The sequence below is a fragment of the Notamacropus eugenii genome, chromosome 3, assembly GCF_028372415.1.
Source record: "Notamacropus eugenii isolate mMacEug1 chromosome 3, mMacEug1.pri_v2, whole genome shotgun sequence".
Taxonomy (NCBI): Eukaryota; Metazoa; Chordata; class Mammalia; order Diprotodontia; family Macropodidae; genus Notamacropus; species Notamacropus eugenii.
In genome coordinates this window covers 408,156-435,600 of record NC_092874.1, presented here as the reverse complement: position 1 = coordinate 435,600, position 27,445 = coordinate 408,156, and the positions used below count along the sequence as shown (strand labels likewise).

At 52.7% G+C, this 27,445-nt stretch overlaps 1 protein-coding gene across 1 annotated transcript; it reads right to left on the bottom strand.

The window, feature by feature from the left end:
* CASD1 (CAS1 domain containing 1) lies at window positions 1–25,079 on the bottom strand. Its single transcript, XM_072650720.1, has 18 exons — window positions 24,476–25,079; window positions 22,835–22,931; window positions 21,796–21,916; window positions 16,730–16,774; window positions 16,126–16,188; window positions 15,731–15,775; window positions 15,292–15,415; window positions 14,421–14,635; window positions 13,299–13,721; window positions 12,726–12,815; window positions 9,436–9,555; window positions 8,333–8,489; window positions 5,520–5,599; window positions 3,611–3,712; window positions 2,721–2,861; window positions 2,345–2,422; window positions 2,169–2,261; window positions 1–1,040 (listed from the first exon to the last, which is right to left on the bottom strand). Exons 1-18 carry the CDS (start codon window positions 25,017–25,019, stop codon window positions 774–776), a joined length of 2,805 nt encoding a protein of 934 aa, XP_072506821.1. The 5' UTR covers window positions 25,020–25,079; the 3' UTR covers window positions 1–773.
* Window positions 25,080–27,445: the final 2,366 nt, after the last annotated feature.

Here is a 27,445-nt window from a genome sequence, read left to right as displayed (position 1 = left end):
CACATGAAGCAAGCAGTTTAATTGATCTCTTGCCAATACAAAAATAAGCATCCAACAGAACAATTATTTACTTTTTAAATTACTTCACACATTCACATAACATCAACAGAAAATATATTTACCCCCCACAGTAAACAAGTGCAATCTTTTGAACCATAAAAATCACAACCCAATCTGTACAACAGATAAATAAATCCTATCTACAACAGTCAGCTTGTAAAAAAAAAACACAAAGAAAGGAAATGCTCCCGACTCTTCTCCTTCAAAGTCTAATTGAAGTCAGCCCAAGACTTACGTGGCAAACCCCCAATCCGTTGCTCAGCAAAGAACATGGGTGAGAGGAACTTGGGAGGGTTGAACAGAATTTGGGAAGGACTTTCCAAATGTTGGAAATAATAGAAAAAAAATGAATAAATGGAGAAAAAATGTCCAATTGATCTATGACTGAGCTGACCTCCTTGGGGAGCTGGTAATGAAAAGTCAAGGGGGGAGGGAAGGAATTCTGGATGGAAAAATTTACCCTTTTAAAAGCCAACACACAGCATGAGCACGGGCATGGACAGGACCCTCAGGATCAAGCAGACCCCAAGTGGCATGATGGTGACCGTGTCAGAAAATCCACGCCCTGATACTTCACTTGGACATCATTGCACAGACACTAAGAACATGTCTTCGAGAAGCATAGGTGCGGCACCATTCCCACTACAGAGAACCGGGTCTCCCCACTGCCCTCAATGGGTTACACGAAACCTTGCCTGTAGGCCCCAGGAAGGTTACCGCCTGCGTTCCCCTTGGATGGACGAGAGGAGGAGGAGGGCACAGAAGAAGCCCGCGATGCAGGCCAGCCTTTTCCAGAGAGCTGTGCTCTCTTTGGGGATGAGGATCTGGGCGAGGTCATTGGTGATGCGTGAGATTTCATGGGCAACGCACACAAAGATGAAAGTGCTGACCGTGATGTTGAGCATTGGGTTGCCAGGAATGAGGACCAAGATGCCCCTGGTGTCTGCGGCCAGCCAGATGTGGTACTGGCAGATAAAGAGCTGGGAAGGAAAAAAGAACCACAGTTACGCAGGCCATGGGAGAAAACTCATCCACTCGGTGCACAAGGGAAAAGAAGACCAATGTTCTCCATTCTCTGGAGGTGCTCAAGCCAATGACTGAGATTCTGATGCCATTTCTGAAGGGGGGTGTGGTGCAGAGGGGGGTTAGGCGAGACAAAGAGGATGTTCTCATCCCAGAACTCTGGGGAAAAAGCCAAGAGACTAAGATGGGTGATTCTGTTCACACCCTATCAGTCAGAACAGTCTAAACAGAATCATGCATACATATACTCAAGCACATATGAACACCTCACACACGTATACACACACATGCACACATCTCAGCCCATGATAGAAAGGTTTTTTTCCAGACATCTCCATCATCACAACCTTTATAATCTTCTGAAATCTTTCAGCACTGTCAGCAACTGCTTTAAACCCCTGGCAGAGGCCTCCGGAAGCTGAGTTCTAGGCCTTTCTCACAGTGCCTGGGGTAGGCCCTGCAGTGGCCTCTGCAAGGCTCTTCTCCCCTCTCCCCCTTCCCTCCAGGCCGCCACACTCACAGGGGCAGAAGCCTGCCCCCAGGGAACTTACAGGCTACTCAATATATATGCAGTACAGAGTGCAAAGGAGACCCTCCACGGCTTCCCTCAGGTGGAATCTGAACAGGGCCAAGTAGGAGGGGGGAGGGGAGAGGGCACGCTGGGTGGGCAAAGGTGTGAAGGTGGGGCAGTTAGAATGGCTGAAACTCAGAGAATGGGAATGGAGAAGGGCAGATGGTGAAAAAGCCTACACTGGACACCAGCCCAAAATAGACATGGTATAGGGGGAGGGCTCTCAGGGAGGTCCTTCCCATAGCCAGATAGAGAGATCTAGAGCTCTGAGAAGATGGAGAGGACTTACGGCGTTGGCACAGAGAGGGGCCACGCAGGGAGGACCACCAGGGGAGTGGAAGGAGGCTGGAGAGTTCAACAGGAGGCGATGTTTACCTGGGTTTGGGGGAGGGGAGGAGACCCCACTGCAGAGGTGGGGGAGCAAAGAGGCTACCTGTGAGGTCAGGGGGTGGGGAAGAGAAGTGGGGTGAAAAGAGACACGGAAATGTCACTACACAGATATGGGCATACTCACCTCTAACGATATTTTCCCAAACCAAGCGAAAAATGAACTGTACACTGAGCGGATATACCCTGGGATGTTTCTGATGAGAATGAAAGCTAGAATCTAAGGGAAGAACCAAAGGAAGAGTCCATTAATCCACTACCCTCGCTAGGGCCCATAAGCCCCCAAAGTGCCAGGAGCCCTACCTGCACGACAGACACTGCGGGATGGAGTTCGTTGCACTCAGCTTTGGTCTTACAGCTGCTGGCCCAGATGGAATAGGTCTAGGAAGGAAGGGCCGCGCAGATCAGCTTGTGAAGCACCAGGATGCTTAGTCCCCTTCCTACTGGGCAGTCCCAGGTACCACCAGCAGGGAAAGCTGCCACGAGCTCTGATGTGCCCCGAGGAGGCCCATTTTACAGAGGGGGCAGCTACCTTTCTAACCCAAGAGCCCACCTGTCCCAAGCCTGGGGGCTACATACCTGTAAACAAGGACTTGGCCACCCCTGGGCATCCCCTGCCCCTCCAGCTACCTGATCCCAGAAGTAAAAGGGCCATAGGCATTGCTGTTAGGGAACTCACCAAGAAAGAGACCACGGACACAAAGAGGAGCACATTGGACATCCTGCTGGGGAGCAGGGGCTCCCCCTTCCCCTCAGAGAGCACCTGGCGCTTCTGCAAGGCCAGGTAAACAAATGCAAACAACATTCCGTGGAAGACAACCTGCAGAGGAAAGCCCACCTCAGGAATCATGGCAAGGACAAGAGCACAATGATTGTGGCTTTCTGTACTTCTCTCATCTGAATCTACCTCGGGTATGTCTTGCTTATCCCCATTTTACAGATGAAGAAACTGAGGGAGAAGGCCACACTGCTACTGGTCAAGGAACTAGATGTGCAGTGGCAGATGTAGAGGACCCTGAGCAGAGCCCTTTGGGAGAGGCGCTGCCCACTGGGCCACTGCAGGACAAGGATAAGGACAAAGGACAAGAGCAGATCTGGTCTCCTTGGGTATGACCCTTAGCAAGGACTCCCTAGGAAGCCAGAGGCAGTGAGTCACAGGGGAGGGTTGCCAGGCATGAGCTGACCTGACCTTGGGCAGGGCACCCACTGTTCTCACTCATCCCTGGCAGGGACCTGGGGTCCACATTGTCCAAACCCTCCCCAAGTAGGATTCATCCAACCTTGGCCCAAAGACTTCCAGGGTCCAGGAGCTTACTACCCCTGTGATGAGAAAAGTCACCAGCCAGAGGCTCAAGCCAGAGCCACTGGACCCTATCCCACTGGGGGCCACCCTACAACAAATTAGGTCACCTGCCCATCCCACAGGTGTATTCACTGGACCAGGCCCCTCTGACCTCACTGACCCCCTCCCCCCACGTGCCAATCCCAGGGACTCTCTTGAAAAAGAGCAGAGAGGTCAGGAAGTTCCCAAAGATACTTCCAGGCCTCCAAGTACAAGCGATGACATACATAGCGGTCTAACTTCCACCGGAACCACCACTCATAGACATTTCCATTCAATTCAAAACACTTGGACAATGGCCAAAGAGAAAAGATCTTCTCAAACGCCCCCTGAAAAACACAAAGGCAGAGAGGCCATCAGCCAGAAGGCCCCCAGGCCGGCTGCTTCCTGAAGCCTTCTGAATTCCTCCAAGTTTAAGAAGGGCAAAGAAATGGCTGATTCTAAGGAGCCTTGTTGCACCAAAGGACCTACTGTGTGCCAGTGACAGAGCTACAACACCCTTTCTGCCAAGTCACGGCCCTAGCAGCTGGAGAGGTATGTAGAGCTCAGTCCGAGGTGAGGAGGGGGTGTTCCAGGCTTGGAGATCCCTGATCCTAAGGAGGCAAAGCTGAGTGCATCAATGGAGCGAGCACCAAGATAGGGGTCACCAGGCTACCTGAGGGGGGTAACCAGCCCTGCCTGGAAACAGAGCAGCTCAAAGATTCTGTGCAGATGGGCCTTCGCCTGGAAGAAGGTCCAGGCCCCCAAGAAGTAGCAGCAAGGTCAGCTGGGCAACAAACCCAGAAAGCAGAGGAGCCTGACTGAGGACTCTGCAGAACAGAACGAGACCTGGTCTAGGTGACTGAGAAATGAGAAGGGGACAGAGAGGAAACACGTGAACACTGATGTCTACTGAGCTCTCCACCTAGAAAGGTCTAGGAGGGGAGACCACGGCTGCATCCATAGCTGTGGGAGTCATCTGTCATCACACAGAGATAACAGCAGCTACAGGAGGGGATGGAGAGAAGTGAGACCAAGGGGGCAGATTCGCGGCAAGGAGACTAACAGAGAAGTTACTGGAAGCTGACCAAGAGGAGGGGGTGGACAGGAGGCCTGGAGATGCACTGGCCGACTGGACAGAACTTGGGCTCTTACGCACTACGAGAGGATGGGGACCCAAAATCCAGAGGGGAGAAGGTGCTCATCAGTGGTGCAGAGGTCAAGGAGGGTGAGGACTGAGAAGAGTGAGGGCAGAGAGAGTGGAGGGGGACAGACAGCGGCCTGGGGGATGCCTGGCTCTCTCATCTGACACTGTCCAAAGTTGTTGGAGGGTGGCCAGTGGCCAGCCTGGAGTCAGAGGCAAGCCCAGCTTGACACCCCACATTCCATTTACACCAGACACATTGGTCTTTCCTGTCTTCCCCCCACATTGCCCCTAGCTGTCCTCATGCCCCCAGCATCAGGCCCTCAATCCACACTTCTTGGTGCTGAAGGACCAAAGGGAAGCCTTTCCCTGGGCTGCTTCACTGCCAGGATGCGCGTATCAGCATGGGCCATGACTCAGAGCTACAGTGACCCTCACTTAGGGGTCACAGATCTGAGAAGCTAGAAATTAGTCTTGTCCAAGCTGCTCTACAAAGGTTGGTAGACATAGCCACTGGGGTCACCAAGCCTCAGCAGCCCGGACTCCTGGGAGGTTACAGGGTCCTCAGGGGGGAAGAGATGCTAGTTCTTTCACACTTAGGACAACCCTCTCCATGGCCTCACCAGAGTTATGGACCCAGCTCTTTCCCCAATGAGAGCTGCTCATTCTAGAATCCAGTAAATTAAAGGCGAAATTTAAAGGCCAAGATCACAGGTGAAACAGTGACCCTCTCAGAGCCCTCAGCTTAATATCCAAACAGCTTAATATCCACCAGCAAAATAGGTTCTCAGGATATCTCATGACTATTTACAAAAATGAGCCAGAAATTCCTGCAGCCAGTGAGCCAATGGGGCTCAAACCAAACCGCGCCTTGTTCAGGGTCTAAGAAGATGGTTTTTGGGACAACCCAGTGCAGCCACTTCAAAATAAAGGCATGTCTGTTCTCATGCAGCTGCTGCAGGTCAGGCTGCCCAAGGAGTCCATGAAGATGCAAACACAACGACAACGCGCACCTGGGAATAGGCCAGGAAGCAGATACAGCCAAGCAGGAAGGCCAGTTTCATCATCAAGCCCAGGTGCCAGAAGCAGCTTCCTGTGGGATGAGACATTGTCTGTATTAGGGTAACTCACACCTTCTACAGAGATGGAAGTCACAGACATCTATTTCCTGCAGAAGACACTGAACCGCCCAGTTGCTCAGAACACAGATCCCATTTCGAGCTGCCTCTGCCATCGACATCTGACCACATCCTGCACCTGAAGTCAAGGCTCTTCCCAACTTACCGAGTCACGATTCTCAATTTTACAAGCGTGGGGAGCAATCTCACTGAAATATTTTGTCTTCAATCCATTTAAAAAATAATCTAAATTCACTTAATTAAAAAAAAATTTGTACTTTTGTTTTTAATTACCAACATTTCCCATTATATTCCTCCCTTCCCCAAGAGCTGTGACTCTTATAACAAAAAATTCCAAAATGAGAAAAAGAACAAGGTTACCCAACAGCACAACTGGGTCTGACAGAGGGAGGATAATGCAGTCATTTGATTTTAAAAGTCTATCTTATGAAAATGAAATATACTTTTTAAATGGAATCTTATTTTTTCCCAACCAACCCAAATCCACCTTCTCTCCCTACTGCCTCCCTCCCCCATCCCCCACTGGGAAAGAAAAACAACCCCCCCCCCCCCAAATCCTGCTTCAGAGGAGCCTTGGCCATCGTGGGCGGCAATTCTGGGGGTCAGTTTCCAAGCTGTTGCCGCTGTAGGAACCACTCTCTTGGTTCTGCCCGTGCAAGTCTTACCAGATACAGTGCAACAGCTTCTCCGCCACATTCTTCTACCATGACACGTTTGGCCCTTTCCTGACTGGTGGGCACTCCATCTCCCCCATCCCCCGCGCCCTGCCCCAGCAGCATCTAATTCTTGGTCACCACAAAAAAGATCTGCTATCAATATTATTTTATTTTCTTACCTAGAGTTTGTTTTGCTTAGGACAAACATATCCCCCAAACTACCCTCCCTCTTATTCTTTGCTTTTTTCCCTCTAGTTTCTCTGTTGAACGAAATGCATCTCTGCACACAACAGTGTGTTAGGCAGGCCAGTAACCATGCAAGGCTGCTTTGACTGATTCAGATGAGAATGGGGTTCAAACGGTGCTCCTGCCTCTTTCTCCTTGCTCCGATTCTGTACAAGACACTTCCCCAACCATTTGTCTCCTGAGAGCCCCCTGATAATGACAAGATCAGAGGGGATGTGTCAGTATTGTTGGTCCCTGTTCACCTTTGAATGTTTCTCCTGAGCCCTGTGTCTGCATCTCCAAGAAGTTTCTACCTAGCTCTGGGCTTCAGATCGAGAATGCTTGGAAGCCCTCTACTTCATTAAAAATCCTTTTTTCCTGCTGTAGAAAATACTCCAGTTTTGCTGGGTGAGTCTATGAGCCCATGGTTTTACCTTTCAAATCTTGTATTCCAAGCTCTCTGTTCCTTGCAGGTGGGGACTGCTAAATTTTGTGTGATCCTGCCTGCAGCAACTTGGCCTTCAATTCTTCCTCACTTCCTGTAGGATTTTTCCTTTGAGCCAGGAGCTCTGGATTTTGTAAATGTAATGTTCCTGGGAGTTTCCATTTTGGAGTTTCCTTCAGGCGGTGACCAGTGGATTCTTGCTATTTCCACTTTGCCCCCTGGTTCTAAGAGATCTTGGCAATTTTCTCAAACTGGATTTCTAGGTTCTTTTTGCGGGATGCGTATATGGGGGAATCACAGCTTTCAGGCAGTCCAACAATTTTTACACTATTTTCTTGGATCTGTTTTCCAACTCCCTTGTTTTTGCTAAGAGCCACCTTACATTTTCTTCTATTTTTTTCAATATTTTGACTTTATTATTTCTCGTCTCATGGAGTTGTTCGCTTCTATTTGGTCCATTCTAATTGTCAGGGAGTTTTCTGTTGCTTGGGCAGATTTCATACCTCTGGTGCCAAGCTGCTGATGCTTTTTCCAACTTATTCTTTTACAGCTCTCTTTCTTTCTTCCTCTAGTGCTCTTATTTAATTAAAAATATTTTAAAACTTAAAAAACTCTCCATTTTCTTCCAGAAATTCTAGGTAAATTTGAACATAAGACTGGGCCTCTCTCTGCTGGACTTGGAGTCTCTCTGTGGCCTAGTAAACTGCCCCTCCCTGAGCTGGAATGCTCTGCTGCTTGGCAGTTCCTGGTCAGACCTGTCGCCAGAGCCTGCAAACCTAATACTAATTGCTAACTAAGAGCTAACATTTACATAGTGCCAACTAGGTACCAGACACTGGGCACTTTACAATTATAATCCCACTGGATCCTTCCAGCAGCCTTTGGAGGGAGGTGCTATTATGATCCACAATTTATAGGGAAAATGAGGCAGAAAGAGGTGAAGTGACTTGCCCAGGGTTACCAGTGTCTGAGACAGAATTTGAACTTAGGTCTTCCTGAGTCCAGGTCCAGTGCTCTGGGCACTGTGATGCCCCTGAGCTGCCCTTCTCTGTTTCCCTAAGCCAACCTGGGCTGGAAAGATAATTCAAAGTTTTTCTTGAACTTCCCAATCAGAATCTGGTTTGGTGCCTCTGCTAGGTAGAGCTTATGACTCTACCATATTGACCCCACCTTTCTTTCAAGAGCCTCCAATAAAGAGGAAGCCTGAATCCTTTCTTGTGCTTCTTCCTTTCCTCCCTCTTGCGTTTCTCTCTCCCTAGTCCCATCTCCTTCCTTGTCCCTTTCACTCTCCCTCTGTTCCCTGTCTCTGCCTTCTCTTCCCTCCCTGCAACAGCAGCCAAAGTCAAGCAGCAATGACTCACCATTCGCTTTCTTCTGGGTGATCTGCGGCCACAAAGCTAAGGTGACATAGATGATCAAAAACCATACAGTAACCAAGGGAACAAAGTAGTAGAATTGGTAGGGTCGATCCATCACGATGCATAACACCACAACCAGGAAATTGAGACGGAATAACACCTGTGTGCAAAGGGAGGGGGGCAGAGTCGACAGAGGAGTCAGCTTCAGTTCAGCCCTAGGTACCACAGGCAAAGAAAGTGATTTTTTTTTCTGGTAGGATTTAAAATCAAAAAGGCTATTTAAGACTAAAATAACAGGCTTTACTATGTGTTATCTGTATAAATGTATACTGCTTTGTATTAGTATATGATATATATTTGCTACTAATACTACTATGTATATTTGGCCTTTTCTCCCCCAATGGGCAAGAGGGGAGAGAAGGGAGGAAAAAAATAAATGTTTGTTAATTGGGCAAAAATTTTTATTTGGTCATTTCAGTTGTGCCCAACTCTTCATGACCCGATGGGGGGTCTTCTTAGCAGACACTGGAATCATTTGCCATTCCCTTCTCCAGGTCATTTTACAGATAAGGAAATTGAGGCAAACGGGGTTAAGTGACTTGCCCAAGATCACAAAGCTACACAGTGTCTGAGGCCAGATTGGAACTAAGGTCTAAGAATTTCTATTAGTTTCACAAGTAAAATTTACAGTACAAATGCTGTCTCCTGAGTCCTCAGTCTCCATCCCTTTACAAATGGGCCTTGGGGCCTTGACTCCCAATTTGCCAACATAGCTCAGTCTTTCTATTGCAAGACTGAGCCAAAGGGGCCCTAGGCAGGACCATGGCACAAGCTTTGTACCCTCTCCATATATCCTTCACCGGTTGGTGGGTGAGCAGGGATCCAGTTAGTGATCCATTCTGATTGGCCAGTGGGTAGGCTGGCAGGGGCCTAGGAGATGATCTTGTTAAGCTAGTTTCTGGGTGCTGAAGCCTGGAGATGCCCAGACCTTCTGGACCCAAAGTCCCACAACTGGTCAGGAGCAGAGGCAGAAGGTCATGGCATCCATTCATTCGTCCATCTTTTATTTACTCATTCATTTACTTGTGTATCTATTTGTTTCCTACCTGACATACTCGGTGAATTCCAAAGTCGCCTTTGATCCAAAAGTATGAGAAGTGCCCGTAACCTGTTTGAAATAGATATGCAGCAACCAGAACCCTAATGTGCATATACACAGGCAAAAACTGTTGGCAAAAAAAACGCATTAAATTGGGTGGTTAGGGTCAGACAGAATCAAAGGCTGACGTTCTCATCAGTAGGCACACAAGCAATTCACAAAATGTACAGATGGTCCCCCCATTTCACAAAGGAGGAAGGGTAGGCCCAGCCTCAGGGATCACGACTCACCCACTCTAGCACTCCAAGGGTTCTGTGAAAGGGAAGCTGCTGCTCTGCCCTGTTCTCACAGGGAGGCCATCCTGGAGGGCCCATCTCTCTCTTCTTGACACATTCAAAGCCTGTCTACTCTTCCTGTCAATCACCCCACAAAGATGATGTCATTCAACATCTATTAAAGACCTGATGGATAGAAAGCTACACTGATGAGATGACTTGGCTTAGCCCAAGAGCCCCTTTCTGTCCTGCTTCTGGTCTGGAGCAGCTGGGAATGGGAGGAAGAGTCCAATGGCCCTCCCTGCCCCCAACCCTGACCTGCCAGAGACTCCCATCTCAAGCTGTGGAAGCCGGGGTGTCTTCACAGTCCCAGGATTCTCATGCCAATGCTGCCCCCGGGGTCGTGGATTTCTGGCACCTCAAAGGGAACTTTCAATCTATTTTCCTAAAGAAAACCTGCTATTCATGTGTTTCAGGCTCCATCAAACTAAGCATAGGTAACTATGGATTCTGGGGGCTTCTGGATGAGAGCCCAGGAAACTGAACACAACCAGGGCCTTTGTTTCCAAGTGGAAATTCCTTCTGAGATCCGAGCAACCGTCTTCAAAGACTGCACAGGACGGGAGCCCACGATTGAGCTGGCCACAGCCCGGGAGCTTGACAGGAGTGGGAAGTGCATACACAAGGAATGATGGCCTTTCTGTCCCTCTCTCCAAGGATAGGACAAAGGTTCTGGGTTTGAGTCTGAGAATGGAGACTGCAGTCCAAGCTCCAGGCCAAGCCTGTTGTCTAAGGTCCAGTCGTGATAAGTGTGCAGGGGCCTAGCCCCAGTGGGCAGCTGGCCTGGGATGGATTTGTTTTTAGCAACTCAGGAAGCAAAGACAAACACAAAAGATGGCCATGGGGGGCCCCTTCAGCCTCCACAGTGACAGTGGCCTCCCAAACTGTTTAGATTTTGTGCCCCTCAAAGACTCTTGTCCTGTGGCCCGTCAGGAGTGGGCACACTCCTGGAGGTGCAGGGTCACACCCATCTTGACACAATCATTCTAAAAAGAACCAGAATAACACAAAGGACCAGGGCAAAAGAAGGGACAAAGGTGCTTCATGGAACCCAAAAGTAAAAGGGAGACATTAAGTGCAAGGATGGCTCTCAGCATTTGGTGAAGAGCCCAAAGGCAACAGGAAATGTTCATGGAAAGTCTGGTCATCAAGGGCTGCAGAACGAATGGTCACGAATGGATGAAAACGAGGAAGGGTTCAGGGGATGCTCAGAGCCACTGGGGAAAACCCTCCCCATCCAACTCATAGATCTGCTGACATGTGGAAACATCGAGGCAAATGAGGACAATATGAAGGTGGGGAGAAAAGCCTGGTATCTCCTGGGCCCTCAAGAAAAAGATGGGAAAAGCAGCTAGCTTGGAGCAAGTTCAGAAAGAGGAAGGCTTTGAGTGATAAGGAAACTGATGGAAGGAAAAATGACAAAAGCAGAAAAAATGGCCTTGGATTCTACTGGTACCAAAAAGATGTAGAGAACACAGGGGCCCCTGCGCTTCCCCGATGGGTGAGACAGAACCCCCTCGATTTGGGCTCCCCTCCACATGCTGCAGAATTGACGGGAGATGTCAGTTTGCCCAGGAGGCCACTGGCCCTGAGATCCAGCACAGGCCTCCAGGCCCCGAAAGAGATCCTCAACCACACGAGAATCCAGTCTGTCCATCCCCAAACTAAGGAAGAATGCAGACACCCAGAGAGCCTGCCTGCCTGGTTGGGCTGGGGAGGTAGAAGGCAGCCAGCCAAAGACCCCTCCTTCCAATCTTCACAGGTACTGTACCTGCAAAGAGATGAGCATCCTCGGAGGGTGAGGCTCCACACAAGGAACTGTGTGACAGAAAGGGGAGGTGGGGTAGCCATGGGGGGAGAGAAGCTGGTGGCTCAATGGCCAGAGGCCAAGAATGGCACCCTGCGGATGGTGGGACAAAGCGGAGAGGCCTCCAGCTCACTGGGAGGACCCCAGGGGTGAGAGTCACACAAGACGATGGGCTGCGATCGGAATTACTGGAGGTCCTCTCAAACTGAGGAGATCACAGATTCCTTAGAGAATCAAGCAGCATTTGCTCATTTAGCATCTTCAGGCCACAAGTCTTTACAGAACTAAAGCTCTCGTCTCTTCCCTGACGCCCCCAAATGTCAAGCAACATTCAGGGCAACAAATTCTAAGACAAGCAATGAAATCTCATCTTAGTGAGGACGGACTGACTGAAGAGAAAGCCTTAAGTGAAGAGACTAGCTGTGGGAGCTCCCCACGCTCCTGGGTGAGGTGGGCGGCCCTGACAGATGATGACCACACGAGCCAGAGCAGGTCAGTTTCCCCATCTGCCAAATGGGTCTAATGCCTCACCAGGGTTGTAGCAGGACAGGTGTTACAAGTGGGACGACAAGGAACTGAACCAGAAATCCCCCATCTTCTGTGTTTCCTGCTGCAATAACCTCAGGATGGCAGGGTAAGGCCTTGGGGCAGCTCCTGTGGCAGCCACAGCAGGTGCGTGGGATATTTCAGGATGCAGGCTGCACCAAGCTAGCCCTAATCTCCCCCAAATATCTACTGTCACCCTACATATTTACAGCCCATATCACATCACATACGTGTGTATGTAAATATCCAACTTGGTTTAGAATCCTGACAATAGAACTGGCTCATTCTAAGTGAATTTGAAATCCCACCACCTTGTTTAGTTTCTATTTCTTATAATTAAGATCACCCTATGCGGCTCTAGACTTGTTTGGCAGGGTAGGTAACAAGCACGTATTAAGTGACTACTGCATGTGCCAGGTGCCAAGCTTAAGCGCTGGCTACATAAAGATAAGATAAAGAAGAGCCTCAGCCTCTGCCATCCTAAGGGATTCATTTTTCATTGGTTTCATTGGTAAGATGAACGTAAAATGACTGCTATCTTCTTTATCCCAAGAAACTGCCCTCAAGCCCCATCCCCCAGACGGTCCCTGTGTGGGCTGGAACCCTTACAGTGCTGGCCCCTGAGATGTGGTAGATGAGGATAACCAGCTGCATCCAGCCCTTCCACTCCTCTGTCTGCTCCCGGTTCAGCACCTTGGTCTGTGGGAAGGAGACACCAACGCAGGGCCATGCCCAGTCACCAGGCAGGCCAGGTGTAAAGAGGTATACCCTCCAGCCCCCACCCTGAAATGGCCCGACACAAAGTCAGACTGTCTTCTGATCTATAACCTAGAAGACCAAGCTCAACGATCCCCAGCAAGATGTGACTCAGAGCATGAGATGAGAGAAAGGCCAGACCTTTTGGGGTGTAGACTGTGGCTTCATTCACTGGATCAGGCTGCCCCCCCAACCCTGCCCCCCCTTAACAGGGTAAGTTCCAGGAGGGGAGGGCCAACCCAGGCAAGCTCTGGCCTCCATGTGTCAGGGGCTCCCTGGATCCAAGGGAACCTTGTTACGTGAATGTGTAGGGTCAAGGTCCCTGCTGAACCCTGAGGGCAGGGTCCCTTTCTCGTCCCCAACCCACTGCTTGAAGGGCCTGCCCCTGCCTCAAAGGGGCTGCAGTGCCTTCCCTGCTCCACCTACCTCTTTGGTATTTTCGTTATAAAACACTCCCAAGACCAGGATGTAGATGATGGGCGTGAAGAAGGAGGAGTGAGTATAAAATTTGTTTTCTTTCATAAACAGATCTGCACGGTCGCACAGGTAGAAGTAGGTCATGATGAGCCCCAACTTGCAGCATGACTGAAGGACCACTTGGGAGGGGCAGGGAGAGGGTGCGGGGGTCACCTTCTTCTCCTCCCCAGCCTCTACATCGGTGCACAGTCGGCTTCTCCGGTGACCGTGGCGGTGCACGAGCTGCAGGACCAGGCAGCCCGCGATGGACAGGCCAAAGAAGCTGGCCGCCAGCTTCTGAATGAGCGTGGGGGCCGCAAGGGGCTGGCAGCAGGAGCCGTCGATGGGCCTCACAACCTTGTTGCAGCATACATTCATGAGAATCATGGCGCTCTGCCGGAGGAGATGGGGCAGGAAGTGTGGGTCACCAAGGGAAGCCCTATCACTGCCCCAGCTGGCTCACTGCTAGCCCTACTGAGAAAAGGAGAAAACCAAGGTTTCCTCGGACGATTGTGCCTGAGGCTGCCCAGGCTCACGCAAGGTTCAGTCACTGAGGGAGGACCAAGAGCCAGACTCAGTCACTGAACAGTTCCTAGCCTCAGTTTCCTCATCTGTAAAACGGGGGTCTCCTGGGGTTGTGGTGAGAAACCAGCAAGCTAACCCATGTCAAGGACTTGCTGGCTAACGTGTGCAAGGTCAAATGTTGACTTCCCCTTGCCTGCCCAATGCCAAGCCTAGAGACCTTCTCCACTACCTCTCAACATATATAGCCTCAGACGCTTCCGACAGAGGATGTGGGCTGTAAGGCAGCCTTGGTCACAGAACTGGCCAGTCAGTGTGTCAGGAGTCCCCCCTCTTCCCTCACTCCATGAGTGGGCTCCCTCCCCAGAGGGCGGTGGGAAAAGCATCAGAACACACACAGTCAGCCAGGGGCTGACAGATCTTGCAGAGATAACTCCAGGAAAGGCAGTGTGTGTCCAGCAGTGCAGCTCCTGGTCAGTGTTCCTAAAGGGCAGCCCCCCTGGATGGGCCCTTTGGCAAAGACCAACCTCCTATCCTGGTCCTGGCCACCAGGGGTCACTGTGCTCTTACTGTTTCTCTACTTGACTCCGGGAGATGGAGACCATCCACAGATTCCATGATGGTTTCTTGTGCGATGAGCTGGGAAACGCGGAACACTTTGACCCTGGACTTGGCATTCTTGGTGCTGCCATTGAGGATGCTGATGGCAGCTTCGTTGTATGCGTTGATTTTCTCATTGGTGATCATCCTCCTGTTTTCACTCAGCAAGTCTTCGTAGACAGGATCTGCACACAAAATAAGGCATTTTGGAGGGTTGATAGGAGTCAACAAATATGTTTGGTGCCCAAACTTCCTCCCTCCAGGGTCCCTGCTACATTTTGTGAGCCTGGCTCACTCTTCTCCCTGAAACTTTCTGTCTTCTCTTGGGTGAGGTGGAAGGAGAGAATTGCCTCTGAATGGCGGTCAGAGCCTTGCTCTGCTTGGCCCTAGAGGACTGACCTCGAGGTGGCTGGGTGTGAACGGGATGCTATCTCAAAGTGGAAGGGGCTTCCCTCTCTTGGGACTCAGAGGGGTTCTAGTGGCTATTCTTTCAGTGTGTGGCCACTCTGCAAACTCATGACCCTGAGGGGAATTTCAGAAAAAAGGATACCTCCTAAGGGTCTATGGCCACACAGCCTAAGCACTCGATTGCAACGAGAAGCACACCCAGGGGTTCCCCAACCAAAGGAGGTGAGGGTTACTTTGTCATCCTCATCCTGAGATTTACTAGGCTGCCCTGACCAGAAGTTTACATCTCTGGCTTTGGAGAATGACTTGGGGGGCCAGGGTGGGGAGCTTATCCCAATATTCCTTTTCATAAAGCAACAGTTTTCTTCTCAGCAGGATTATTCCTCATTCAAAACAGATCAGTGATACTTATCTTGGTAAATTAGTTCCTTACCTTGTAAAACCCAGTAAACATCGCTAGTCTTGGCTAATTTCTCTAAAAGTGGCGCGAGAGAAGTGATGTTGGTCTTATATTGGGCAAGGGCCTCCTCACTGCCATTGTGGGTTTTTATGGACCACTAAAAACATGGAGCCAAAAAGAGCAGTGTTAACCAGCTGGTGATCAGGAAAGAGGGTGAGCTACCCCCTGACCAATCCCTCATTGCCTCATTCAGGGTAATGGACTTTCACTCCACTCCTGGATAGCGGGAAAGGGCCCAGAGGCCAGATCTCCCCAGACCACAGACAGGATGGACAAAGGGGCATCTTGGTACAGACCAAGAGAGGGCTTCCCACACTGAATTACAAGAGCAACCTGGATCTGACCGACAGGGCCACAGACCCCCAATCTTGGCTGGGGCAGAAATCGACAGAGAACAACGACACGTGCTCACCGTGGCAGCTCCTGCTACGACGACGTGGGGCTTGCCCACAGGTTCCTGAAGAGGGAAAAGTCAAATGTAACGGCCACTTACAGAGCACCTACTATGTGGTGGGAGCAGGGACCGGAGACAACTCATTTGTCAGCCGGCCCTAACTCTGACTGACGAGAACAGGAGGATGAAGGAGCAATGGGACCCCAGAAGGGGCTGCCAGCAGTCATTTCATCCTGAGTCTCAGGCCTTCCATGCTGGCCTCTGACAGGCCATCAGCCTGGCACAGCTGCCGTGGCTGGGACAGACAAATAGAGAGGAGGGGAAGCTGAGGTGACCTCAGGACTCTCACCCACAGCCATCTCTGCCAAGAGGAGGTAGGAATATTGGCTCTAAGTGAACCCCTAAATACCAACCTCAGTCCACAATTTGACACGCTGTTTCATGGAAGCATTAACTTCAGGGTGCCACAGGAAATCCTAAGAGAAACACAAACATGTGTAAGAAATCTCAGTCCTGCCTACTTGGCCCGTCAAGGCCTCACCAGGGGCTCTGACTAGCAGGAGACTGAGGGACCTGGAGGGAAGGCATCCAGCTCAGTGAGTGTGCATCCCTGGGTAGCAGCCACAGGCCTGGTCATAGCCGGGATGCCTTACGGCTGGCTAATCTAACAACAGGCTGTGTGAATACCAACACACCAGCACACCCTCGCTTCAAGGTGCTTCTGCTCATGGGGAGCAAGGAGGTGGGAGGTCGAGGTCAGTGACACTGTCAGGGACCTCCCACATATGGATGTGGTGGGATACAACCTGACAGATGGGGCCCTTCATCTAGCTGTCTCAGTTTCCCCTTTGATAAAGACTAGATGGTCTCCAAAGGTATGACCTCACTCCATCTACAAAATAACTGATGAGCAACAAAATAAACTCTGTTTATTCAGTCATTACATTTTGTCTTTATCCTGCTCAACTACTGCCACTGGCAAGCAAATAAATGATGGCATTTTAGTGAAAAACTCACCACTTTAACTGATGAAATTTTGTCTTCAAAAGGGATGTTTTCATGCTGCCAAAGGAAAGAAGAGGAGAGGGGCGAAACAGAAAATATGAACTTTTTAATATAAAAAGCTTGAAACAAAATGCTAATTTCTCATTCATCTATTTTTCTTGGAAGAGCCTGGATAATCCAAAATAACCTTCCAACTCCACTGCATTTATAGCTGGCCACTCACAAAGGTAGGCCCATGCACAGGAGCCTGTGCTTTACACCAGCCCGTGACCCGTCCCCTAGGGAGCATCTAGATTGTGCAGCTCAAGATCTGACATCTTTACTATTATTATTTTATTTGTTTTCAGTGTTCTACAAATCATTTCCATATATTTTAGATTTTCCCCTCCCTCCCTGAGACAGCACACAATTTTATATAGGTTCTACACATACATTCCTATTAAATACATTTTCACCTTAGTCATGTTGCATAGAAGACTTAAAATGAATGAGAGAAATCGTGAAACAAACCGAAACATAACACAAAAGAAAATGGTCTGCTTCATTCTGCAGTCAAGTTCCACAGCTCTTTCTCTGGGTGTGGAAGGCATTTTGCCTTAAGAGACTATTGGGAATTATTTAAGTCCTTGCATTGCAATGAAATACTAAGTCTACCAGAAAAACTCTGGCACACTGTGGTCGTTGCTGGGCACAAAGTTCTCCTGGCTCTGCCCCTCTCACTCAGCATCAGATCATATAAGTCTTTCCAGGCCTCTCTGAAGTCTTCCTGTTCATCATTTCTTATAGCACAATAGTATTCCATTACATTTATATGCCACAACTTGTTCAGCCATTCCCCAACTGATGGGCATCCCCTTGATTTCCACTTTTTTAAAGCATCACAAAGATAATTGCTATAAATATTTTTGTACATGTGGACCCTTTCCCATTTTTATGATCTCCTGGGGATACAGTCCTAGAAGCGATATTGCTGGGTCAAAGGGTATGCACATTTTTGTAGCCTTGTGGGCATAGTTCCAAATTGCTCTCCAGAATGGTTGGATCAGCTTACAGCTCCATCAACAATGAATTAGTGTTCCAACTCTCCCCCATCTTCTCCAACATTTATCAGGAAAATCTGACATCTTGGGAGGGATCCAGAATGGATTTAGAATTCAGAGCTGGAAACACTGAGGACAATGTCCAATCCAACTCAAAAACACTCACAAAGCTCCTTCCCGTTAGGCACAGGGCTCCGTAGTGGGCTCTACTTCTGCAGAGAAACAAGAGGAGACCTACAGAGACTGCCGCCCAACGGAGAGAAACAAGTGCTCATTAATTGAGAACCAACTCAAGCGTGGCCAGATTCCACCCTCATTTCCCAGGTTTTGGGAAACAGAGGCTACCATACATTCCCATTTCTCAGTGGAGAAGTGGGGACCTAAGGAGACGGGACGTTGCAGGCACTACCCTGAGCGCTGATCCGGCTTCACAGCTTTCCTTCAAGGGTCTTGTGTGTGGGCTGGGGGGGTGGGTGTCATGGGAAAGAGTTGGTACAAAATGCAAAAGGTTTCTGGAAGATGAATCTGGAAAAGGCAGTTGGAAAACACAGCCCGAGGCACCTGAGGAGGCACCTCTGTGTTAGGGCACAGTCTGTCTTTACCCTGGAGAACTTCCTTAACACCTAGATTGCTATTTTTCTCCCTGAAGAGTCTCCTCTTGAATCTTGAATCTTCTTCGAATCAGCTTTCTGTCCTCCTCCTGCTCCTCACACTGTCCTGGATCTTAATGACGAGGGAAGCCAAGCTGCTGGTACTCAACCCCAAGGAGGCTTAATGCCCACATGTCCATTGCTACAGGTAGGCAGATGTCACTCTTGTGGTCTCTGAGAGCAGCCAGGGACCGAGGGGGCTCTAGCCCCGAGTCAGGGAACAGCCTGTTTGTTGTTCAGTCATTTCAGTCACGTCTGACTCTCTGTGACTCCACTTGAGGTTTTATTGGCAAAGATACTGGAGTGGTTTTGCCATTTCCTTCTCCAGCTTTTCCAGATGAGGAAACTGAGGCACACAAAGTGAACAGACTTACCTAGGGTCACCCAGCGAGGAAACGTCTGAGCCCAGATTTGAACTCAGGAAGAGGAGTCTTCCTGTGCCAGCCAGCAGCCCTTACCCCTAATCCTCACTCCCTTAGAGGTGGCCAGCCCCTCCTCTAATGTGGCAGTCAATTCCTTTCTCCTCCTGCCATCATTGCTTTCCTCTACCTTTCCTCACAGGCTGATGAATGGAGCTGAAGAGGGTCGCAGCACACGCTGACTGGGGCCAGCCCCCCTCCCTCACTTCAGAGCCCCTCCATGGGCCCTCCAGCTCAGGCTCTCCTTTCTTATTTCCTGATGTGAATTCTCTTCTCTCTTTTTTCACAAGCTCATCAAGCCAACTCTGCTTTCCCCAATCCAGATCATGGAGTGGGTGGCCCTTCTCCCGTCTATGCGCCCCGCTGATTCCCTGCCCTGCCATCTTCTTCAGTGATTAGTCCCTTAACCAGCCCCTTTCCCAACTGCCTCCCTCATCCTTCAAACCCTTCAGGAGAACGGACCATCCCTGGAGCCATGGTCAGTGATTCTTTTCTCTTTCTCAGCCCAGCTCCTACAAAAAAATCCACTTATACTTGCTTCTTGTCTCACTTTCACTAGCCCTAATTACCCAAGCTCAACCTGTTCCAAGTTCATCATTTGAATGAAAGTTACCAATGACCTCTTACTTGCCCAATCAAATGGGCTTTTCTCAAGCCTCATCCTTCCTGAACTCTGGGCAGATTCTGACATTGCTGTGCACCCCTTTTCCTCTTCTCTGGGCTTTGGTGACACCACTCTCTCTACTGAGCTGGCCACGCCTTCCATGTCCTCTCCTTGGGTCTCTGTCCAGACTGTTTGGATGATAAAAGGAGGGAAGTGGAGAAAGCGTACAGAGACAAAAGGGCCTAGGACAGACCTGGGAGCGCCCACAATTAGGGAGAGGAATGGGAGACAACTTGGCCAAGGTGATGGAGGAGAGAGGCACCATAAAATGGGAGAGAAGAAGGTTCTGTGAGGACAGGAAGGCGCTGACCATGGCATTCGACTGTGCATTCCCCAAGCCTGGATTATAGGCCCCTTGTCCTTCAGGCCGCAATTTCTCCACGAGCCCCAATTCCCAATCTCTTCCCCCTTCTAAGCCACCTTTTATTCATTCTGTCAACACAGGCAAAGCTCTAACGTATCTCCTGTCTCTCAGAAGCCTCCTGCACCTGTCTCCCACGATCTTGGCCAAGGCCAACTCTCCACCTGCACATCAGAGCCCCTTCTGTCCCGCCTCCAACAGACTGCACCCCGCCCCCCCATCCACCCACCCCTCATTTGCAATCTCTCCATCTCTACTGGTTCCTTCCCTGCAGTGTACAAACATGACCATGTCTCCATCTTCAAACTACATCTCCTATGCCCCTGACAGGTGTCTACACTAGGGACTCCCATTTCCTCTCCTCCCCTCTTTTCAACCCTTTACAACCCAGCTTCTGATGACTCCATTCCACTGAAAACTGGTCATGATCTCTCAGTGGCCACATCTGATGGCCCTATGTCAACCCTCTCTCCTTGACCTCTGGGCAGCCTCTGACACTGCTTGTCACTCTCCCCCAGGATCCCCTCTTCTCTCTAGGTTTCCACCCTCTGCCCTCTTTCTCCTGGTCCTCCTCCTCCCTCTCTGACCTTTCCTTCTCCGTTTCCTCTGCTGGATCCTCCTGCAGACCGTGCCCTCTAACCACCTCTAACCACAGGTATCCCTCAAGGTGTGTCCTGGGCCCTCTGTTCTTCTCCCTTGGTACTCCTTACTTAATCCGGTGAACTTATCAGCTCCCATGGACACAGTGACCCTCTCTATGCTGATAATCCTCACCTCTGCCTGTCCTGCCCCAATTGTCTTCCATCTCCAACTGCCTGGCAGATGCCTCGAACTGGACATCCAGTAACATCTTAAACTCCACAGGTCCAAAGCAGAGCTCACCATCTTTCCCCAAACCATCTCTGCCTCCTCCCTTCCCCGTTACTGACAAGGGCACCCCCTCCAGCTCACAACCAAGGCGTCCTCCCAGATTTCTCAGCCTCTCTCACTGCCCTTCATATCCAATATGGTACCACATCTCTCAAGTACGCCCCCTTCTGTCCTTCGATACTGCCACAGCCCTGGTGCAGGCCCTCATCATCTCATACTGGGATGACTGCAATCACCTGAAAGTGGGGCTGCCCCATTCCTGTCTCTCCTTTCTCCAGTCTGTCCTCCACTCAAATATCTCAGTCCCAGGGGCTCCCTGTCACCTCCGGGATCAAACCCACCCTCTCCCCTGCTACCTTTCCAGTCTTCTGACCATCTTAACCCCAATACATGCTCTGTGACCCAGTGACCATGTCCTCTTGGCTGTCCACCATCACTGGAACGCTCCCCCTCCTCCATGTTGATGATCAATAGTTCCAGTTAAAATCCTGCCCTCTGAGCCCCCTAAATTCCAGCGCCTTCCCTCTCTCCTTTCCGAATTGTTCTGGTGTGCAGCCTGCTTTGTACAGAGTTGTGCATGCTGGCTCCCATTAGACTGGAATCCCCTTCAGGGCAGGTATCATCTTTTGCCTCTCTCTGTCCCCAGAACTTACTGCTCTGTGACCCTGTGGATCCTGGCACACTAATACTGTCCGTGGGGCTTGGTGGCAAAGATGCTGGAGTGGTTTGCTACTGCCTTATCGAGTGGATTAAGGCAAGCACAGGTGAAATAACTTGCCCAGGGTCACCCAGTTAATGAGTACATGAGGTTGGATTTGAACTCAGGTCTTCCTGATTCTAGGCTCTATCAACCGTCTCCCCAGCTGCCTAGCACATGGCAGACACTTTATAAGTGTTTCATGGTTGACTGAATAAATGATTCTTTGGGCTTGGCACAAAAAAAAGTATTTCATCAACTTTCCTAAGAACAAAAAATGATCAGCCTCTCCTGGAGGCAAGAGGATGACACCCACCCACAGCCCCTAATTCCTCATGATCACCTACCAAAAGATTTATGGAATATGATACTCTTACCTTATTTCCTTCTTCTTTGAATTGGGGATCAATGATTTTCACAAAAGAATAAAATAACTGACGAATTCTGGAGTCTCCGATGAAAACGATATGTTTATCTATGAGGCAGTTCTTTGCTTCACTGTAACGAAAAGATTCAATGATTATTTTAATAATTATTTCTCTCTCACATTAAGGATTAATTGTTGAATTAGGATGAAGGTTCTTGCCCTTTCCTTCTGCCTCTTCCCAAAATCAGGGTGGGGAATAGCCCTCCCAGACCTGACCCGGCCAAGGATACTGGGAGCTAATCAGAGAGTAAAAGAAATTCTAAGCTGAGGCAAAAGGGGTGTTTACTCAGACAGCTTGAGGAAAATGTGGACCCTGCCTTCTGTCAGATTTGAATGGCCCAAGTCGCATCTCCCAAACCCTCATGGCAATATCGACGCTCCTTAGGAACACCCGCTTTTGCAAGGGCATACAGAGCGGGAGCTCGCTGCCGTGAGGGGCCAAGGGCACCGGCATCACTAACAACATGATTAGATTACCAAGAACTGATGCCTCTTGAACTCTGGAAGGGCCACAGTTAAACCAAGCAGCGTGCTCCTCTCCCTTCCATCCTGGCTGCCTTGGAAGCTCGCGGTGCTCGCCCAGGGCCTCCCCTTCTGGGGTCAGCCCCATGGGCCAAGCCCGGGCTCAGAGCGCCCCGCAGGGGCAGCTGTATCTCAGAGTAACAACCCTGTCTTTAAGAGAGGGGAAACTCAGGAAGCTCCACTGGAGAGCCTTCCCGGAGGCGCACGGCCGCCCCGCCGGCAGGGACGGGCTGCACCTGCGTTCTAGGAACACGCCGCCAGAGTTCTGGAGTCAAGGCCCAGCCTGGAGCAGCCAGGGCCGAAGCGCCTCCTCAAAGACGGTCCGAACCGGGCCGAGCCTGGAGCAGCCAGGGCCGAAGCGCCTCCTCAAAGACGGTCCGAACCGGGCCGAGCCTGGAGCAGCCAGGGCCGAAGCGCCTCCTCAAAGACGAGCCCCGAACCGGGCCCGAGGCTGTCCGGTTCCTTACCTGACTCTATACCTGTGCATCATGCAGCCGTGCGGCTGCCACACTCGCTCTCCAAGAAACCTGCCGCTGGACACGAGGTGTTCGCAGGAGTCGTGGCCTGGGAGCGTGGAACGGAAAAGAGAGCGGTCAGCGCCCGGGCCGGAGTCACGGCCGGCAGCGAGGACCGGACCGCATCGCCGCTTTACAGCTCGGACCCTGCCTCCAGGGGCCGCGAGGACCGGACCACAACGGCCGCCGCGGACGGTATCGATAAGGCACAACCCGAGGGGTCACAAGGCAGACGCTGCTCTCGGAACGTCTCCAAGGACTCGCCGAGCCCGCCTAGGACCCGGCGCTCGTGCGCTCGCCGTCCGAGGTTCGGCTGGGCTGGAGGGCAGAGCGGGGAGCCCCGCGGGCCGTGCCAGGGCGGGGGCGGCTGGCATCTTGGGCACACCCGGTAACCGTTCCCGCCCCCTGCGCCCACCCAGGGGCCCTGAGCCAGGGCCCGTCAGAGGGAGCGCCGGCTCCGGCCGGGCTTCCCACGGGGACCCCACAGCAAAGCGCGGGCTCCGGGCGGCCCGGGAAGGGACGGCTCCCTGCGCTCCCGCGGGGAGTGCCACGGCCAACCCGAGCACCGAGGGCCGGCCTCCACCGACCTCCGGACCCTCCTGTCTGCGGAAGGCGCCCCGGACCGAGTCTGGGAGCGGAAGCTAACTCTCCAGGCTGGCTCGGGCCGGACAAACAGCGCAAACGGAGGACAGCCGGCCCTGCGGGGTGGAAGCAGCGCGCCCGCCGGGCCCTCCGGGGCCATCCCTGAGCCAGCGCTAGTGGCCAGCTTTAAAGGGAAAAGCGAATCTCAACTAAAAGCCTGACGCGTAAAGCGCGGACATTCTGGAGGAAGGTCGGAGAGGGCCTGTCCGAGGGTCCACTCCTCGTGCAGAGCCAGCAGAGACGCTGAATTGGGAGCCCACTTGTGCGTGTCTCGGGTCACGCCCCGTCCCCGCCGGTCACGCCCCGTCGGTCACGCCCAGGCCACGCCCACCACGGGGGGGGGGGTTTCCGCCGGGCGGCAGGGCCCGTGACCACCTCGTTCTCACCCCACCCCACTGGGCCACGCACTAAAGACAAGACAGGATTTCCCCGCGCCGCCCGAGTCCTCACAAACCGCCCCAGGGTCGGTGCAGCCGGACGTCCCTCAGGTCTGGGGGCGGGGCGAGGGGCGGGGCGGCGGGCTGGACAACCCAGGTCTGAGCGGACCACCCGGGGAGGACGCGGAGACCGATGGGGGCGGAGCAGAGCCGGCGGCCTGCGGGGCACAGGGAGAGAGTGAGGACTGGGAGTCAGGAGATCACGAGCGGTGTGCCCGGACGGCCCCTGCGGACGGCAGGTGGAACAGGCAGGGACAGCTGAGCGCCACGCGGGGGCGCGGGCGACGTGCGCGCTCTCGAGCAAGCTGGGGAGCGCGCTACCGCGCAGGCAGCCCTTGCGCACGCGCACCAGCTCCACGGCGAAGTTCAGAGGGTGGGGGTGGGGCGTTTCTCCCGCGGCCGCGCAAGCGCACCGGGGCGGGAGGGCGAGCTTGCTCGGCCACGCACGCGCTCTGGGAGTCCCGGCCTGCCCGCCCTCTCCGGGCCCGCCAGCTCGCCCCGCGGCCCCACTTACCCGGGTAGTGGCGCAGCGCCGCGTGGCCGGCGGCCAGCAGCAGCACGGCGGCCAGCGCAAGCCCCTTGGCGCTGCTCACGCTGAAGTACTGGTTGATCTCGCGCCGCCCGCGCGTGTACGCCAGCGCCGCCATCTTGGATCCTCCATGACAACAGCGCGCAGCGGCGGGAGCGCGAGCGGGAGCGCGAGCCGGGCCCGGGGGCAGGAGCGGGGCCTGGTCCTGGCCCTCAGCAGCTTGGCTGTCGCTCGGGGGCTGCCGCCAGGGCCGCAGCGCGGCCAGCAGCAGCCGCCGCCACACCGGACTCTCCTCCGCCGCGGCCTCCTCCGCGCGCCGCCGAGGCCCCGACGTGCCCGCGCGCTCTTCCGCGTCTGCGCTCGCGCTCGCGCCTGCGCCCTCCTGCTCGTCCCGCGGGCTGGTTCGCGCCTGCGCAGAAGCGCAGCCTGAGCCCCGCCGCCCCTCCCCTCCCTCCTGCTGCTGCCGCGGCTGCGGAGCGTCGGCTCCCTTGGGCGTCCCGCGGGGCGGGGCCGGAGGCTGGAGCGTCATGGGCGGGGCCAGGGGCGGGGCCTTGGGCTGGCGGGGCGTTTACGGGGGCGGCACCGAGCTGACCGTAGTCTAGGGTCCGGGCAGCGGGCCGGGATCAGTCTCTGGGTAGCTGTCCAGTTGTCCGAGTCCAGAGCAGCAGGGGTGGGAGATGGGAGTCGCAGCCCGTCCGGTTATCTGAGCTCAGGGAGCAGGGCAGCTGGGCGCTTGTCCAAAGTCGGAGCCGCGGGGGTCAGCTTGTCCGGTTGTCCGAGGCCAGAGCAGGGGGACAGTTTTTCCGGTTACCCGAGGTGGGGGCCAGCTGTCCGGTTGTCCGAGGTCAGAGCAGGGGGTGGCAGCTCGTTCTGAGCAGCCTGTCCGGTTATCTGAGCTCAGGGAGCAGGGCAGCTGGGTGCTTGTCCACGGTCGGAGCCGCGGGGGTCAGCTTGTCCGGTTGTCCGAGGCCAGAGCAATGCGGGGGGCAGGGGGGCAGTCAGCCCGTCCAGTGGCCCAAAGTCCGACAACCTGGCCACGCCGCGCTGTGCTGGCAGAGTGGCTCCCAGCCCAGATGCCAGACCGAAGTTCACCTGTCTTTCTCTGCCACGCCCCCAGCCAGTCCCGCCCTCGAGGGGCCGAGCCTTAGGCCTCCCTGGACCCTGGACCCTGCAGCCTGGGCCCTGCAGCCTGGGGCCGCCCTTGGCCAGCGGGCAACCACGGAGCAGGCTGGGCCGGCTCTACTTGGCCCCAGCTCCTGGCCCCAGCCTGGGCCAAGGGCAGGTCTGGGGCGGGGGGAGCTGGGAGGGAGAGTCGAGGAGTTTTGGGGGGAGGAGCATTCTGAGCAATGGGCGGCACCCCGAAAGCTAGGCTCCCCCGCCCTTCCCACGTGAGCCGCCCCTGCCAGGTCAACCCCAGGCCAAGAGACGCAGCCTCTGTCGGTCACGAAGCCCATACACAGCCCTCACTCCTAGGGTTCCCGGGGCGTACGTGTGTGTGAGTGATTTGCGTGTGTATGGTGGTGGTGGTGTGTGTGTGTGTGTGTATGTGGATGGGGTGTGTGTATATGGGGTGTATGAGTGGTTGTACTGTGTATGTGGTGGGGTGTGTGTGTGTCTGTGTGTCTGTGTGTCTGTGCTGGAGGCCACTTGTAGCCAGAAGGAACCTGGGACCTGGAAGTGGAATGCCTCAGCGGAGCTTTCAAAGAATTGGATTCTCAAAGACAGAGAGGCAGCGCCATCCCTTCCTTTCCCTGTTTCCTCCAGTGCAAAAATGAGTTAGACCAGATGACCTTGAAGGGCCCTCCCAGCCCTAAAAGTTACCTACTCATAGGCAACAAATTTCTCTGTTTGGGACCTTGACCTGATTCCCCCCACCATTGTTGTGTATTTATTTGGAGGCCAGTTCTGGACACGTCTCTCCCCCTACAGAATGTAAAGTCTTCAGGGCCAGAGTTTGTTTCTCAGAGACTTTTGTCTTTTGTGTCTGGATCACAGGCAGGTGCTCAGCGAAGGCTTTGTGATTGACTGATTTTATAACCATCAAATGTTACAAGTGCACTGGACATCAGAGACCATACACTAAGGTTTCACAGATGAGGCTTCATTAAATGGAACAATCATTTGTTTATGTCCACTGTGTGTGAGATGCCTGCTGTCTCCAGGTCTCCTTGCAGAAGCACAGTCCCATCAGGTCAACTCCAGCTCCTCATCTGTATAGACACTTCTGGGATGGGAAAGACCTGTAGCTTAGTGGCCTTGGGCTTCACAGTAACAAAGCTAAATGCTTGGGGTGGGGGGCTTCAGACTTCGGCTGCTTTGGTGACCTTCAGGGGGCAAGGTCCCCAGCCTGCCCAAGATGCCTTGAGGATGGGGGATGGGGCCCTGGACCTAGATCCTAAGCCTAAAACACCAAAGCACCTGGAATGTCCCAGGAACTAGAGATATAGAGGATCCAGCTCTCCAACACAGTGTTTCCTCCCACCCAGTGCTTGGGCGGTCCCAATCATCAGTGCCTCTCATGGTCCTGCAGCTCTTCCGTTCAACTGGGAAAATTACCTTTCCCATCAGCCTCCTGGGGGGGCAGAGTGATGAAGGCTGTGATGGGTACCCTGTGGAACATGGGAGACACTGTCACAGGACTGCTCAGCGTGGCAGAAAGGGTGCTGTGCTCTGTGAGCAAAGCAGGATTGAGACAGCACAAAGTATACATAGGATGTGCAGATTTGGAGTATCCACCCCAAATGTTCACACGGACTCTCTGTGCCCAACCTGTGGTAGAGCATTCTGAGCTTATATTGTTCTGACCAGCCACAGTCAGACATATTGAAACTTGACTTTATCATGGTGGTGTCAATTTTGGTCCTCTTCGAGAAGGAAGGACAGCGCAGTGTGTAAGGATTAGAGAAAGGGCTCGTTTGGCTGAAGCACAGAGCTTGAGAGGGAGGGAATGGCTAT